This window comes from Protopterus annectens, chromosome 3.part1, assembly GCF_019279795.1.
Source record: "Protopterus annectens isolate FY-2018-M chromosome 3.part1, PAN1.0, whole genome shotgun sequence".
Lineage (NCBI taxonomy): Eukaryota > Metazoa > Chordata > Ceratodontiformes > Protopteridae > Protopterus > Protopterus annectens.
In genome coordinates this window covers 479627163-479644889 of record NC_056732.1, presented here as the reverse complement: position 1 = coordinate 479644889, position 17727 = coordinate 479627163, and the positions used below count along the sequence as shown (strand labels likewise).

Genomic DNA, 17727 nt, shown 5'->3' with positions numbered 1-17727 from the left:
CATTTTCAACTCCCATCTGCTTAGCATCCTTGCTACACTCTCGCAGGGTTCTGAAAAAATCCTGTGCCATCATTCGCAGATAAAAAAAATATCTTATTGTTTTGCATTTCATTTAGGTGGTTTATCTACTGATGTTTGCACTTTAAATCTTTTTTCAAGTACCCGTGTTATTGTACTGTTTGCTGATTGCTGAGAACCGCACGCTGTTACTGCCTAAGTAGCTACTTTATATTTTTGTGGAACTTGATTGCTGTATTCCTGCAATTCTGACCTTGCTTAAGGAATTCTACGGTTTCCTTTGTTTAAGTACCTGTATAAATTTGTCATGTTTGAGAGGTTCTTGGGTGATTCCCACAGAGCACAACAACAACTGGTATCCTCATCTGAGCCTCTGAAGTGATTCCTTGTATCATGTGTCATCGAGGCACAAGCTAAGTACTTGCTATTTAAGGATCAAGTATTGATTTCTGGTTTTATTTGTACATTTACCTGTATTTAATGCTAAAATTAATACATTTGTACAAACTGCCATCCTATTGGTCTGACTTATTTGAAATCACCTTGTCTAGCTAGTTTGTTGAAGTTGTTTTGAGGTAGGATACACTCTGAAGTGATTTTTGTTTGTGTTTATAGATTAAGATGATGATTGGGATAGACCATCTAGTGGCAATAGGTGGTGACCTGGTCTATGTGAGTTGGGAAACACAAGACGTTAAATATAAAACTGGCACTGTGACTGTAACCTGCAGTTTAGTGATGAGTTGCACAAAGTCAAGCTCAGCGCAGCTAGCTTCTGCACCAGATAGCACCAACACTACATCCTAACACTGTCTAATACCATATCAAGCACCATTAAAATCTAGTCTCTAAATCTACCTAGTCTCTAACTCTAGAGACCACTCTAGAAGACCTCTGTAAAACCCCATCCTCAAACAGTAACAGTCAACCCAAATACAGGCCCAGCCAACAAGGTTATCTAATTTCTAAAGGTCCCAGTAGCCAGCTTGGTAGACATGGGCATCCTAAGACAATGCAGCAATTGTCTTATGCTCATTGACAACCTATTAATACTTAAAGAAACCAACACAGTATGTGATTAGGCATATGCGACAGATGGAATGCCCCCAAGGGTTCCTCACAAGAGAATGGGGTTCCTTACCAAGAGAATGGGGGTCTTCACCAAGAGAATCCAGGGTATTAACACACTGTCCTATACAGATCTCCTTAGAGCTCTCTCTCTCTCTCTCTATATATATATATATATATATATATATATATATATATATATATATATATACTCAGTCTGAAAACACAAGAACAGATTGTTGACAGGCAATCTGTGCTTGGCATATAAAGCATTTTTAGATCCAGACCTGATGGAACTTTTGCACATCTGTAAAATGAGCAGCACTAGAAACACTAGATTCAGGGATTTGAACTTTGCTTGCAACATAAATAGAACATGCTGATGAAGCAGATATGTGACTCAAAGGATCCCCATGCTCTGGAATAGGCTCCCTATCCTTTGAGTCAGGGTTAATCCCTAATTCTATTCAAATGTAACCTTGATCATTGGATGGGTAAGCATAAATTCATCCCCAGGATGGCCCCCGTGTCTCTTATAGACAGAAACTGACAGCAAACTTTCCCTAACTAACTTACCCACACATAACTTTTTAGCAACCTCCTAACTAACATACTCCTCCTAACAAACATATTCCTCCTAACAAACACCCCATTCTGACAATCATAGCCCCCAACTAAGATGCACATGATACCAGTGGATGCAATTGGGTTGGTCTACGTGGCTAGGCTTATAAAGGCCATGGCAGTTGCTGGCCTATCATATACCTCTGAACCTATGAACCTAAGCCTTAATATTCTCACAGCGTCATTACGCAATGTCAGTACTGCACTCCTGCACCATTGGCACCTGGCTGATCGTGCTCCTTAAAAACTTGCATCCTGGGCAGTCATCCCCCTTCAACTCACCTGTGTAATCACTCTGGTTCTGATGGTGACAACAGATGTTAGGAAGTATAAAGTGACACAGAAGGAAGAAGATATGGAGTTATATAAATAAATGAAGGTGAAAAGAGGAAAATTAAAGAGGGCATAAAGCATGAAGATAAATAAAGTAACAAAGAAATAATAAAAGAATAACTAAAGAACAGTAGCGTTCCCCTAAAAAAAAAGTATTGAGCAGAAAAATACAGGAAAATAGTGCTGTCAAGTTGGCCCACTGGTGAAAAGACAAGGTGTCTATCTGTGCCAGCACCAAATTGGCTCAGGAACAGACCCCGTGTACTAGCCTGGGGTAGAATAAAATGGCAAGTAGCCAGTTCTCTTTTTCCAAGAGAGTATAAGCTTTAGAGTGACATGTACAACCTCTGGTGGACAACAAGAATATCTCAGACTCTGATCTACAGAATGGGGATTGAAGGGTTACAAGGTTATACCCCAAGATGTCAGAAGGCCCAACAGTGAAAGGACAATCAGTGAATGTGTGTGTGTGTGTGTGTGTGTGTGTGTGTGTGTGTGTGTGTGTGTGTGTGTGTGTGTGTGTGTGTGTGTGTGTGTGTGTGTGTGTGTGTGTGTGTGTGTGTGTGTGTGTGTGTGTGTGTGTGTGTGTGTGTATGTGTGTGTGTGTGTGTGTGTGTGTGTGTGTGTGTGTGTTTGTGTGTGTGTGTGTGTGTGTCTGTGTGTGTGTGTGTCTGTGTGTGTGTGTGTGTGTGTGTGTGTGTGTGTGTGTGTGTGTGTGTGTGTGTGTGTGTCTTTGTGTGCAATTTCTCATATGTGTATTATTTGTATGTATGTGTGTGGTATATGATATACCATGGCCTGGATCACAGGTAAAAAGGGTATGAAAATAGCAGCTCGAGTCTCTGGTTAACAAGTACTTGTTTTATCCTATTATGCTTTAACTATGTTTTAGAGCCCTACTAGGCTGTGATGCATGAAGGATAGCCCATTGCAGCATGTGGAAATTGAACATATGTGCATCTTTCAGCATGTTAGAGGGTAGATTTTAAGGATTCATCTTGCTGTTCACTGACATGTCTTTTAGATGAATATAAGAATGTAGTTTGGCTATGAATATATATTTTTTTATCATTTTTTTTTGCTGCATTGGTTTATGCAGGTGGGTCTACATACATTCTAGTGAGAGCATCGTGTCTGGTGTTTATAGTACATCAGGTGATGTTCAGGCTGCTACATGGTGCATATGGTGCCTTTTAGTGGGTAAGTTGATGTTGCCTTCAATAAATGTATTGTCAGGTATCTTCCACTGTGCATCATGTTCCACATACCTCTCAAGTTTTTCCTGAAGAATTCTGGGCAAAGTAAAAAATAATAGAGGGGATACAAAGGATCAAAATCAGGGACAGATCTGAAATATTGCTCTTTTAAACAAATGAAGTTGCCAGAATAAAATTTTTTGCATTAGCATGTACTTTCTGAATGATATAAAAAATGAAACACAATTGTTTGCCATTATATATGATTCCAATCCTCAATGATTTGCCAGAAAAATCAAAACTTTACAAGGAACGGACCAAAATATTAAGTAGAATTCTGGACATTTTATAGGTATGTATACTTGTCTGTGAAATGTTTTAGCTGCATTACTCATGTTGAATTGATGATTTGCATATTTTATGCATTACTGTTAGTTTTTCTTACTCAGTAAAATACTGTTTCTTTTCTTACATCCATGATATTTTGTGGTCTTTCAAATTGCATTTCACCTTTTTTCAAGTTTCTCCTTAAATGATCACTCTGCTGTATGCCATGTGTATGAATCCTGCCATAAGTTTACCCCAGAGGAACTGTGTGCTTTTTACTACAAGAAAATATGCTGTATATGAGAGACGGAAGAGATGGAAAGAAGAAAAGGAGAGAAGGTAAACATGGACACTAAGGTGAGTACCGCCCAAGGGGAATTCCTCCTCAGTCCCACCTAATCTTACATTATGGCAGGTGGCATCTTAGAAATACCATCACATTCTCATGTCAACTTGTTTGTAATCATTGCACTATATCACTTGTTGGGTAAATCAACGGACCCTTTTCAGACACAACCTGGGCCAAAGGGGCAGGGGTACAGACAGTATGCATGGACAGTTTACAGCATGCTTTTGGTACTAAGGAAGATACCAGAACATCAATACAAAATGTATGCAGGCACAGAAGAATACGCAAGGTCCAAACAAGCAGTGACCAGAACATGCAAGCTCCACACAGACAGTGACCAGAAGTCAGAGTTGTACCCAAGACCTTGGAGCTGTGAGCAAGAGATCTTACATGGTGAACCTCCATGCTGCCTGCAGATGAAAAGTACAGTTCCCCATTTACAATCAGAATCTAACAAAAAATACTGTTACCTAACAGACTTTCATTACAAAATAATGCAGGTAAGACATAAGAGAAAATTTTGGTGTAACACATGGAAATAATTTCTACTTAAGTTTTTGACTTTTAAATACTAAAGCCTTCTCAAGCATGTGTATCATTCTTTTTTCCATACAAGCTATCCAAACAATAACATACAAGCCATCAGAGTTTAAATAAAATGCTACTTACATGTTCTAGAAGTTCCTGTTAAGGCATCGCTGGACCCAGATGAGTATGCGGCAAACACTTTAACATTGTATTGTGTACCGCTGAGGAGGTTGACTATTAGAATGGTATTAACATCATCTCCTACAAAAGTTTCAAGTGCAGGACCAGGAACTGAAATGAGAAAAGATGGTCCGAGATTTTCCTGTGTCTTTCAGTTAGCAGAGTCATATATTAACTAAACATTGTTTTTTTAGCACCTCTCTTTAAAATTGTATTCACTAGTAAAAGAACCATTGGTTTCACTTTTTATATTTGTGTTTATCTTTAAAAGTACATATACTGAAAACCAAATTAAAAGAACACATTATGATTAACCTTATATTTCTTATACATCTAGAGTAAATTACTTCTAACAGAGAGTGAATTACAGAAATTAAGGCTAATACATTTTGTAGCAAGCATCCCCAATATTAAGCATAGTGGTAAGTGGAAACTAGAAAAGCAGTGCTGGTTATAGAAGTGAGACTTTGATCTGTTCACCCAAGCACATCTCCCCATCAAAGTATCTACCATATGTCCTGTGATGTCCTATGTACTTCCCTAGGGGAACAAAATAATAGAGAAGTTTTAAGTCATAATATAGTAACAATTCTAAATTCAACATTTTTATGTCCTCAGCAAACATTTAAACCCACACAGATCAAAATGATGCCATATTCTTCTGATTGCTTAAACAACATCCTCGTCCTATATATCGTATTGGGTATATACTAAACATGTTTTCTGTACAAAATTTGTGGCTGTAGACCCTTAAACTGCATCAGAGTATCAGAACACCCCGATCCTATCTGTTTGTCATAATCCCTTACACAATATTCAGATCAGTACATTGTTTTGCAAAGAAGAGCACAAACTAGCATGAAGCAGTTTTAAAAAAATGTAACTAATACTCCACATTTATAATATAAGCCAGTTTTATAACTATTTGCCTCCTGAATTCAATGAATGCTGCCATTATTCAGTAAACTGTAACCATAGCATGACATCTCAGTTACCACTCCAATCCCTATATTTCTACAATAGATATTTTCATATTCATAATTCACTGATCTTATCATATATACTCTTAGTGACCACATGCCCCATTCTGTACAGCTTATGAAAACAGTTTTGCTTATATCATTACATAGATGTTCTCTAATAATACATATTAGAAAAAAACAGTAAAACACAGAAAATGCACAGCATGTTTTATATATATATATATATATATATATATATATATATATATATATATATATATATATGTATATATACATACGGTTCTACCTGAGTACGTCGACAACTGAGAAGATTGACAAGCGAATCGCGAGCTCCAGAAGATTGACAATGCAGAAGACCGACGCGACGGATGAAAACACCGACGCCGAGGATGCCGACATGGGAAAAGGCTGTGTAAGTATGCAGTAGTGACGGACGTTAGGGTGTGAGTAAGGTAAGTGTGGATATTGACGGTCTGTGGGGATAGGGGTGGGTTAAGTGAGTTAGGGTCAGTGCGCGGGTTAGGTAAGTGTGCGGTGGTGAAAGTCTTTGGGTTAGGGGCGGGTTAAGTGAGTTAGGGTTAGGGCGCGGGTTAGGTAAGTGTGCGGTAGTGAAAGTCTTTGGGTTAGGGGCAGGTTAAGTGAGTTAGGGTTAGGGCGCGGGTTAGCTGAGTGTGCGATAGTGACGGACCTTAGGGTTAGGGTTTGGGTTAGGGTTGTAGATAGTTGTGTATGTGAGGTTTAGTGTGGGTTTGTAAGGATTTTGGTGTGCTTGTGTTGTGTGTGTGGTTTTTGAACAGGGGATGTGTTTTGTTTGTTGATTGTTGTTATTGTGGTGTGTGCAGTGTATGAGGTTTTGTGTTTGTGTACCGTCGGTTATTTCGTTGTCGGGCATGTGAGGTTTCGTGTTTATGCACTGTCGATTATGTGGTGTCGGTGATTATGTTGTCGGTGTTCTGCAGTTTCGATTATGTCAGGTAGAACCATATATACATACATACATATATACATACATACATACATTTAGTAACACGGCATTCAGTTCAATCAGGCTTGCAAGCACACAAGTGCTGTTTGTACTTTCACCAGTCTTACCCCTTACCATGCTGTCAGACATCCCCTCCTTCCATAACTGGGAATCAAAACCAGCGTTTCTGTTACTTCAGACTCACGACTTCTACAAAGCATGATCTCACCTCTTGTTATAGCAGCAGCTTTGCATTCCCTTTATCTCTTCAGGTACAATCAACGCTATTTCAAGCTCAAAGCTTAGAGGGAAGGGGAAGAAGTAGGGAAGCGAGAAGGTGAAAATGGGCACTAACATAAGTACCAGCCAATGGGAATTCCTCTTCAGTCCCACCTGATGTAATGTTATAGCAGGTGATTTCATACAAACACCATCCACTTCCGTTGCTAACTGGTTTACAATCATTGTGCTATGCCACCAACTTCTCTAAGCCACCTGTGTCCATTTTCAGAAATGTACTTTATCTTTGTCACTACCCATAAACTGACCTCTCCCAGCTCTCATTCATCTGTTGTTTCTTCTCAGATAAGTCATTCAGGTACTTCTGTGATGATAAGACCTCTTCTCTGCACGTGGTAATTTAACATTATGCACTAACTTGCCAATTTCACCATATTCTGCACTGTACTTAGACTTAGTGCCAGTAAGCAAGAGCCTCCTCACTAACCGCACTCCAGCAGAAAAAGTACTCTGCTTCAAAGGTGAGCTCACATCCGTTCTAATGTGTGGCCAGACTCACCAATATGATTTTCTTCCCAGCAACTATTAACAGATCTTTCTTTGAGCATCTTCTGATGAGTAACATACACAAGCCACCTTCCAAACAGCTTTTCAAAAGGATGGGATGGCAATTTTGCATAATCTCCCATTAGGTTTCAGGTGCCAAATGAGTGAGAATATATATCTATACAATGTTTTAGAATAATTCAGTTCACATCTCATAGGTTCATAGGTGTCTACTAGGCTAATGGCCCTAGAGCCTTTACAAGCCTAGCCCACAGAAGTGCTCTGGCATTGTGCCGCCCGACATTAGTTCCAAGTGCCTCTATCAAGTATAGCCACTGGTGTGATCTCCGGGGAGCCACTAGAGTGATCTGTTTTGGTCACCTATAAACATATTTGTATTTCTTGCACCTATTGTTAATATCCACAGGTTTGGTATATAGCTGTGGGATTTATATAATTAATGCCTGTGTTTTAAATGATCATTACAGAGTCTCTCTTTCTCTCTCGCCTATGTGTCTAGTCTGTCTGTGGATCCACAATATCTGATTTTCCTTTTAGAATTTTAAATGAATATCACTTGGTTCCTCTCTTTATCTCCTTCCTAGAAGCCAGTGACACTGTTATTTTTCCACAATGGCCTGTTTGCAGCATCAGCATCCTTGGCTTGCAAATCAGTAATAGTGACATCAAATCTTACTCCAACATTATGTTGGATTAAATATGCACCATAGTTCTTACCACACTGTTGTAGCTGCTGCAACTCCTCAGCTAATTAAAATCACTTCACCTCATAAGCTTTCCACGTCTAATTAAAGTCACCTCACTGGCTATCTGTCTTTAACTAAAGTTAGCTCATACGTTTTGCAACTCTAGTTAACATCAGCTCACAGGCCATCTAATTCTGGTTAAAGTTAGCTCATGGACGGTCTAGCTGTAGTTAAAGTCACCTCACTGGCTATCTATCTTTAATTAAAGTTAGCTCAACAATAGCCAATAGTCCTTTATAAAAGCCCCACATCAAGCACTGTGATTCAAAACATTCATAAGGAATGCATCGCTGATATTTATTTGTAGATTAACACAGATGATTTGTGAAGATAGTGACATCATGTCACTGTAGGAAAAAGCTGTACATTCTACTGTTTTGGTCATCTGCCAAGTACTCGGGGGGGGGGGGTGGGCAGCCAGAAGACACCTATGAGGAGACATACTTTGCTTTATTGTATTTAAATCTAGCCCTATGTGTTTTTTACTATATCATTGTCTTTTTGGGAGGTAGGGTAGTAGGATAAATGTTAACAGAATGTAATTATGATTTAACAATGGACAGTAGGATGATGCCCATCATGTTGTGCTTCTCCTGGCTACTACTAATGGCTAATATGATTTATGTTGCGATCTGGAAAGCCTATGTCTGACAGTTCTCTCTGTTCAGGAGAAATCTGGGAGCACTAACTGGGTGACTGACATACTCAAAGCTGCCCAGTTTGAGAGTGGAGAATGACGGGACAAGTTATGGTGTTAAGCTTCTTAGATTCATACTGGCAAAACTAAAGGAATGGTACACTTTGTTGGTAATAATCTTATTTCATAGATTAGTACTAAGCTTGTTAGCTTTCATACTGGCAAAACTGAAGGAATGGTACACTTTGTTGGTAATAATCTTATTTCATAGATTAGTACTAAGCTTCTTAGCTTTCATACTGGCAAAAATGAAGGAATGGTACACTTTGTTGGTAATAATCTTATTTCATAGATTAGTACTAAGCTTCTTAGCTTTCATACTGGCAAAACTAAAGGAATGGTACACTTTGTTGATAATAATCTTATTTCATAGATTAGTACTAAGCTTCTTAACTTTCATACTGGCAAAACTAAAGGAATGGTACACTTTGTTGATAATAATCTTATTTCATAGATTAGTACTAAGCTAACTGCCCTTGCGAGCCATTTTAAGCTTAGCCAATTATCCCTTGTGAGACTCAAACTGTGCACCTTGTATTTGCAAGGCAAACACCTTAACCATTAGGCCACCCAAGAATGAAGACCATGGTCCCTCAGATTTTGTTTCCATCAAAAGCAATAAACTATAAGCAATTATTAAGATTAAAAACATAATAATAATAATAATAATCTTACCAGCAGTTCATTAGCCAAGTACAATGTACTCACTTTTTTATTACCTTTGGCCCCATTCAGTCAGTGGGACACTTAAACCCTAGTAGTACAGTACTGCTTGCTGGGTTTAAGAGGTTTTATAAGTAGCAGATGTTTATACACGGTGCCAACAAATTGCATAGCAGAAGGATGCTGGGTGTCAGCCTTTCTCCTTTAGACCCATCTGACGTCTCTTTTTTACAGACATCCAAATATGTTATAGGTGCTACAGATGTATCTAATTTTGGATGCTTTTTGCAAGCTGCACATAGATTTATGGATGGTTGGCAAATGTGCTTATTGTTAATGTTGTTTTATTACTCTCTGGTTCTATTCATCACATAATTTCTAAGAAAATGCAGAGCAATAATCTGATGCCATATTAGCAAGTGCTCTTTCTGGATACCTAAACATGAGGAATTTTATTAAACGTAAGTTACGCAAATCGCTAGAATTCAGTTTGGGATTGGTGACTCACCTGCATGCAAGTTACTGTAATTTTCTGGGAGAAATTATTTTTATCACTGAATTTATATTCTGGAAATAAATTGTTTTCAATCTATTAATTTTATCTACACACAGATTTAGAACTAAAAGAGAAGTGTCATAACAATTTATCCATTACAAAACAAAATATTTACCATCTTCATTACTGCATCACAGAATGAATGAATATTTATAATATACTAACCACATGCAACTTCAGTGTTCTTCACACATTCTGCACTCTACTTTAAATCTTGTGTTGTTTTTACTGTTGACATATCCATAGTGTATGCAATAAGCAGTACTTACTGTACTTTAAATGAATACAAGGAATACATGCCTTAAAAATCTAGGACTTATAAACATTACTCTGATCAGCAGCCATACCAATGGTGAAATGTAATATACCAGTGTGCATTATGTTCCAACAATACAATCAAATGAAGAAAGTAAAAAAATAGAATAAAATTCAAAGTACCAGAAACTGGTTTGTACACAACCCTATAACCCACAGTAGGGGATGGTGGAGGATCCCAGGAAAGTCGAAATCTGTTGTACCATTCATCTGAAATTCGCAAGTTTCTTGGAGCAGAAAGAGGCACTGGAAACAAAGGAATATCAATTTATTCTTAATGTTTTTTTTTTATAGGAAGCAGACATTTGTTGATTACTAATATACACTGCTTAAAAAGAATCGCAAACATTTAATATTCAATGCAGCATCACATAAACATCATACATGCAACGACAACAAAACTCATTAATCCGTACACAATTCAAATAGTGTTCAAATTATAGTGTTACATTTTAAGGTAATTTCATTTTAATATTCTGGTTATAGTTTTCCCCATTATAACCGCATAATCATTCATTTAGAGCAAAAATATACAAAAATAAACTGAGTTCAAAGTATACAGTCTTCAGAAAGAAAAATGTATATACATAAATTTAATCTAATAATCAATTTGCATTAAAAAGATGTGCTGATCTGTACTCTTATTAAAAATGTACATGAATTAAGGATGACTCCAGTTTGTAAAAATGATCACATTTTATATAATGTACTAAGTCTGGTAGCCAGGGAAACAAGCCTCCTAAATACAAACCACATCAAAAAATAATATTGGAATCTAGTCATTTGCAAATGTAAGAGTTTATTCAATAATTTCATAAAACACTGATGATGATGATGATGATGATGAAGAACACAGTACCATTAGCACTGAACTATGCAGCAAGCACAGGACCATGGCTAACTGGCAGTGTTTGAGACAATGAGGTAAATGCCTTTCTTAATATGGCGACATCACAATCTTCCTTGAATATAAAGAGTCGGGGGCCAGAGATGAAAACCGACCAAGCTAGTAGAGAAGGGAAATGCCTAAACCAACCCCTTCCATTTTCAATGGGCAAACCTCCTCCAGGAAAGAAGCAGAGAGCCTGCTCAGTGATACACTCCTCTTGTCTACTAAAGCCAAATCTATACATTCTCTCTTTCCACTATTCCAACCAGTAATAAATTTGATCTTTTAGTTGAGGTGAGGGAGTACAAAAGTTCAAAGAAGGATTTTGTTACTCTGGATCCCTCTCTTTAGGAGATTTTCCATTTGGACATATCACAGGATAAGCTGGCTGCCATTCAAGCTGTACCTACTACTACTACAGCTTCCTCCTTAAGCTGAACTATGGGCACTGTTCATATCCATTACACACACACACACACACACACACACACACATAATATATATAGATATATATATATATATATATATATATATATATATATATATATATATATATATATATATATATATATGTATATATATATATCAATTGTTCCCACCCCAACCAATTTCTTTTTGGTATCACCAAAGCTGTTAAATATAATAAAAGGGGGGAGGGGGACTGGGTTAACAATATTGGCAACTTAGATTAAATGCAGTAGTACCTCCTGGTTTAAATGATCATGTCAACCTGGGCCCTATTTTAAAGTATAGGGCAAATGTATTACGTTAAAATTTTAATTGATGTAAGATTTCATGCCAGTAGTGGTTTTCAAATATTTTATTATATAATTTTTTTGGTAGTTGTATTACCTTTCCATGTAGGTGGTTGAAACAAGAGGTATTATTTTCAGTACTAGTCTTTTAAAGCTTCTTATTATATCTATTCATAGTGTTTTTCGAACTCTTGTGTTCAGTGCTTTTTATTGAATGGATGCCTTTAATGCATTTGCATTTTTAATTGCGACAGATCATGTATAGAAGTTGTTGATTTGTACTGCCCTCCTTATTCTTCTGATGATGTGCTTGATTCATAAGCATGAAATCACTCAATAAATTTTGGTTTGGATATCGCCTGGTTTATATCGTTGTCACAGTTCCCCGCTGAGGGCTTCTGTTTATTGATATATATATATATATATATATATATATATATATATATATATATATATATATATATATATATATATATATATATATATATTTATACATATATACACACACACACACACACACACACACACACACACACACACACACACACACACACACACATATATATATATATATATATATATATATATATATATATATATATATAAGCATACACATAGTATGTGTGTGTGTGTTTGTGTATGTTTATTTCTGGGATATGGCAATTGATTGCCATTAATTCTTCTAGCCATTAATGTTAATATCCCTTTTTGTCTTAGTCACTTCTTGGTCAATGTTATGATGTCCCACTGAGTAATGTACTGAAAAATTTATAAACTGTTAAGTCCTTTATTTCTGACTATTCTTTTTTGTATTTGTTAAGACTATTTGGATTACTTTGAAGATCAATCAAGATATATGAGGTCCAGGCATTTTCAAAAGGTTAGTGGAAATACATGTCCCTGTTGAATATATATATGGTACTGAATGGTTAGAAGATCATAATTTTAACACGGGAAAAGCATTGGTTGGCCAACTCCAACCTTTGCCCTTTTCCACACTGCAGTGCAATCTCGGACTTGATATATTTAAGTAAGGGGAGTGTGGGTGGCAAACCCCCCCACTTGGATGGGTTTAATTAAATGTGGTTTGTTTTCATGGTGTTGGTGGATGACTGTTTCCTGGAGTAAATTTATGATGTTTTGACTGTTCAGTACCATAGTCTGTTTGGTTGCTTTGTCTCGGTTATATGCGCTTCTGTTTAGGTAAGTCAATTTACTGAAGTAGATCCAAACATATATATATATATATATATATATATATATATATATATATATATATATATATATATATATATATATATATATATATATATATATATATATATATATATATATATATATATATATATATATATATATATGTGTGTATATAGATATTAGATGGACTTAATTAATAAACAATTGCACTTCTTTCTTGCATTTTCGCAATGTAAGACTAATTGTAATGGAAGAAGAAAGACATCACTTCCCCTCTCAGATGGATAACCCCTGGCTAAAAATTTTACAAAGGCTAGGAAACACTCTAAAGTCTTGGTGGCTATATGCTATAGCCTGCATATCCTGGGTTTCAAACAGACCTTGAGGGAGTTAGACAGAAATGGCTGGAATTACTTCAGATAAGTATTAGAGATGATCAGTTGGAGAAGATATTATCTTAATGGAAGCAATTTCTTGTATTCCCACTGCTTGCCTTTAAACAATATAAATGTATTCATTTTTGGCAAGACATTCTTCTGTCTCATTATAATGAAAGGTGTTACTAGACAGAAACAATTGCTGGACATGTCTAGAAAATGGGACAGACTACTTCCATTTGATTTGGACCTGTACAGTATGTGAGGTGATATGGTCCAAGATGGCTAATGCAGTAAATTGTGCCTTAAGGCCTAATTTCCATCCATTATCTAGAGTCAATTTTTGGATTCTATGGTTTGAGGATAAAGCTTACCCTCTTAATAACTACTGGAAACTATGGCTAAGGATGGTCCTATTAGTTTCATCACTATAACTTTTAAAATCCTGAAAACAGGGCCTGCTGATATAGATAAGCTGCTTTATATTTAGGAACACAAACTCTAGTATATGATGCGTCTTTTAAGAACTATTGGAATATATTCTTATTTTGCTGCACAAACAATTTTTAATGCTGTATAAAGAAGTTTTACCTTTTATCTGTTATGCTTTTCATATGGATATAATTAGCTGTTATGCTGGTATATTGTTTTTGTCACGGTTGTATGCACTCTTTTATTCTTTTTGTTATTTAATAAACTTTTTTGTGAAAAAAAAACAGTAAAATTTTTATACAGTTATAGAATATCACTGAAAACATTAATACAATTACATTACAAGCTCTCAAAAACTGTAAGACTGCCAAGTTAAATTATTAGATTTCTGAAGTACTTCCAGACTTAGAAGACAGTGCTTAGCAAACCCCAAAAACATTCTGTACAAAGTGCTTTCAAAGTATCCAAACTCATGAAAACACATGAATATAAAAAAGTGAACAAATGCTACCATTATCCAAAATTAGCAATATGTGTGGAAAACCACACAAACAATGTTGGCTCATTACAAGTTACATGGGCATAATATATATGTACGCTGCTACTATTGTAAGGACTGGGTGCCCTCACTCAAGCTCCTACAAGCAGATCAACTTTGTCATTTGAGGGAACAACTCTGAGGGATATGGAAATAATTAGATGATGAGCTAATATGGCAGAGAAAAGAAATACAGTGGCCAAACTGCAAATGTGAAAATTAATAGAATAACATTAATTGCAGTTGGGTATATTAGTCAGTGTGTGGGATTAAGGTAAAACAAGTTACCTGCTGGAAAAGACCAATTAAGAGTAAAAAAAATTATACATCTGGTCTTCAACTGAATAATTTAGTAGAAAGAATGACTTATCAGGTTTTGTTTCACTGAGACCTATTTTAGCATGGCTGATAAAGCAAAATGGGACACTATAGTCAGAACAAGCTACTGCTGACAGAATGAAGTGAAAAAGTAATCTATGTTTATGTCTTCTTTTACAGTTGCTTTGCAAGGGACTTTGCCCACACTCCTAGTCTCTATATGTACCTTATCTAGTGATGTAACAGCTAAAGGTTAAGACAAACAAAGATATTCTATATATCAAAACAGGTTTTATTGTGAAGTTCTGTGTCCTCAAAGAATTAGCAGGTTTAGAAATAGATAGTGCTGGAGCAAATTCCGCACACTGTAGGAGATGCAGGGATTGATGCACTTTATTTAGGGACACTTTGAAACATATCTATATCCATATATATCTATATCTATCTATCTATCTATCCATCTATCTATATATCTTTATCTATGTATGCAGATCTAATTCAGAAGACTGACTTCTCAAAACGTCAAACTTCATATGGTCGAGATGTTTTGAAAAGTCAAAAAAACACCAGAAACAGGTTTTCTCATAGGGGCAAGCTCCCCTGCACTCACAACACCTCCTGTGTGTGTGTGTGTCTAAATATATATATATATATATATATATATATATATATATATGTATATACATATATATATATATATACATATATATATATATATATATATATATATATATATATATATATAAATTATGTATGTATGTATATATATATATATATATATATATATATATATAATATGTATATATATGTGTGTGTGTGTATATGTGTGTGTGTGTATACATATATATATATATATATATCTATATCCATATAAAAATGAAGGCTTAGAAAGTATGTATAAATGTAATTCCAAAAAGAAAATAACACTAAATCTAACAAAAAGCAACAGCTACACATTAAAAAAGCTCCTTTACTGGACAAATAGTCTAAATGGGTACTCTGTAGACTAATCAGTTTGTAAGTATAAGCTTGTTACATATACATTTTAATAAAAGTGACACTAACTTTAAGTGGACTAGCTTTCAGTAATAGCTTGATGCTGGCATCTTCATTGCTACTGCAACATTCAAGAATGATTGCCAGTGGTATTGTTTGAGTTCAAACATATTGTTATAGTACCTACTTTTATCCATGGATAGTACAATATCCAAGACAGGAACTTTCAAACCATTAGATTCAGAACCCATGGGAGCTGCTAATTTCAAAGCAAGGAGTGGGGCTTCAGGAGGCAACAGAATGGGTGGGGATAATTAGAATGGGCAGGGCTATATTAGTACATGGTACTGCATATGTTAAACAGTCTTCCATCAGTGTTTGTCATCTTCCAATTACATACCAGAGAGAAAGAGTTCATTTCAGACAAATTAACTAATGGAATAGGTTCCACTAAAACATTATGAAACCCTGCACCTCTATATATAAACTGCCTGTACTTGAACATTAAACGTGTTATTAAAATAAAAGGGGGGCAGTTGGATTCACTGGGCATCCATACTTCACAATACCCTTGCTCCCCAGCTGTCAGTGTGCCTTTGAGATGTGTATCTTCATGCCAATCCCTACGTTCCATCTAATACCCAAATATATAGGCTACACATGGCCCCCCTGCTATGTACCTTATCTCACACCTAGTTGTCTGAATCCAAATAACAATCAGTATGTATACAGAATATAAAAACAAGAAAAAAACATAAAAGGATTTCTAAAACTTTGCTTTTGATGCCATTAGAAACACGGTTAACTGAATATGTCATCCTGTATGTTAGTCTATATTCTTTTGTTCACATTGCAAGTAGGGAGATAGCATTTTAAAACTGATTCACCGATATGGAATCACTGAAAATGTTTATGATGACGACAGAGCCATAGCAAGGGTAGTGCAGTGGGGGAAGCTGTCCTGGATGTCAGATGTTGAGGTTTGGGTGTTATTATCAGAAGAGCCCCCTATTGTCCCCTGAAAGAGGAGTAGCAGTAACCATAAGCATTTAAACAGCTGTGATCTGGGGGCTACTTAAATGACAGTCTGTGTAAGGAGCTGTAGCGATTGTCTCTTTGCTACAGTTTAACAAAATGTGCTTGTGAAGGTGTTGTAAAGAGCTACAATGTACACAAAATAGCTCTGCTGATACTGGTTGTGCCATGAAAGCAGTAGAAAAGTGGCAACTGGTAAGTGCAGATGCTTAAATGACAGTCGGAGTAATGAAATGTAGCAAGGAATAACTGCAATTTTTGCTACAGTTTGCAGAAGGTATTATCAAAAGCACAGCAAATAGCTATTATGCAACTGTAACAGCCCTTTGCCCTTTTCTTTATTTGTTACTATTTCAACTGTGCTCAATATGTGTGCATGTGTGTATGCACATGTGTATGCGTCTTGAAGCTTATGAAAAGCATACGCGCTTGCACTCTAAGTGTTATTAACAGATATCATTGTAATAAAAGAGCTTTGCTAAGTCTGGTATCTTTTTTCAGACCATCTCTGCTCTGGGGGGGGGGGGGCGCTGTCATAAGGGTGCTGAACCACCTTGCTACAGCTCTGTGTGAAGTTGCCTTTGCTACTTTACTCCTTTAATCATTCATTTTTACCACTGCCTCTTGACAAAGGAAAGTGCTTAATAAAACAATACACTCTAAGACAAGCTGCAGATATTTGCCAACTCACAGTACCAGAAAAATCTGTTAATATAAACTACTGGGAACTAGAAAGTAGACTGCAGTCTGTGTTGACACAGATTCATAAAGCACGTCATGATCACCCAACAACTGGCACATATTATAAAACTGGAGAGCTTCCACTTTCTGTCCAC

The 17727-nt window shown here is 36.2% G+C and overlaps 1 protein-coding gene across 2 annotated transcripts in view; it reads right to left on the bottom strand.

Annotated features, from left to right (window-relative positions):
* Nucleotides 1–17727, bottom strand: part of COL14A1 (collagen type XIV alpha 1 chain) — a gene marked incomplete at its 3' end in the record, with an annotated part of 1869522 nt that overhangs the window by 1022776 nt on the left and 829019 nt on the right. For both annotated transcript variants that reach the window (XM_044066920.1, XM_044066919.1), the window contains 2 exon segments: nucleotides 4585–4734; nucleotides 10478–10600. In XM_044066920.1, coding sequence (XP_043922855.1) covers nucleotides 4585–4734; nucleotides 10478–10600 — 273 coding nt within the window.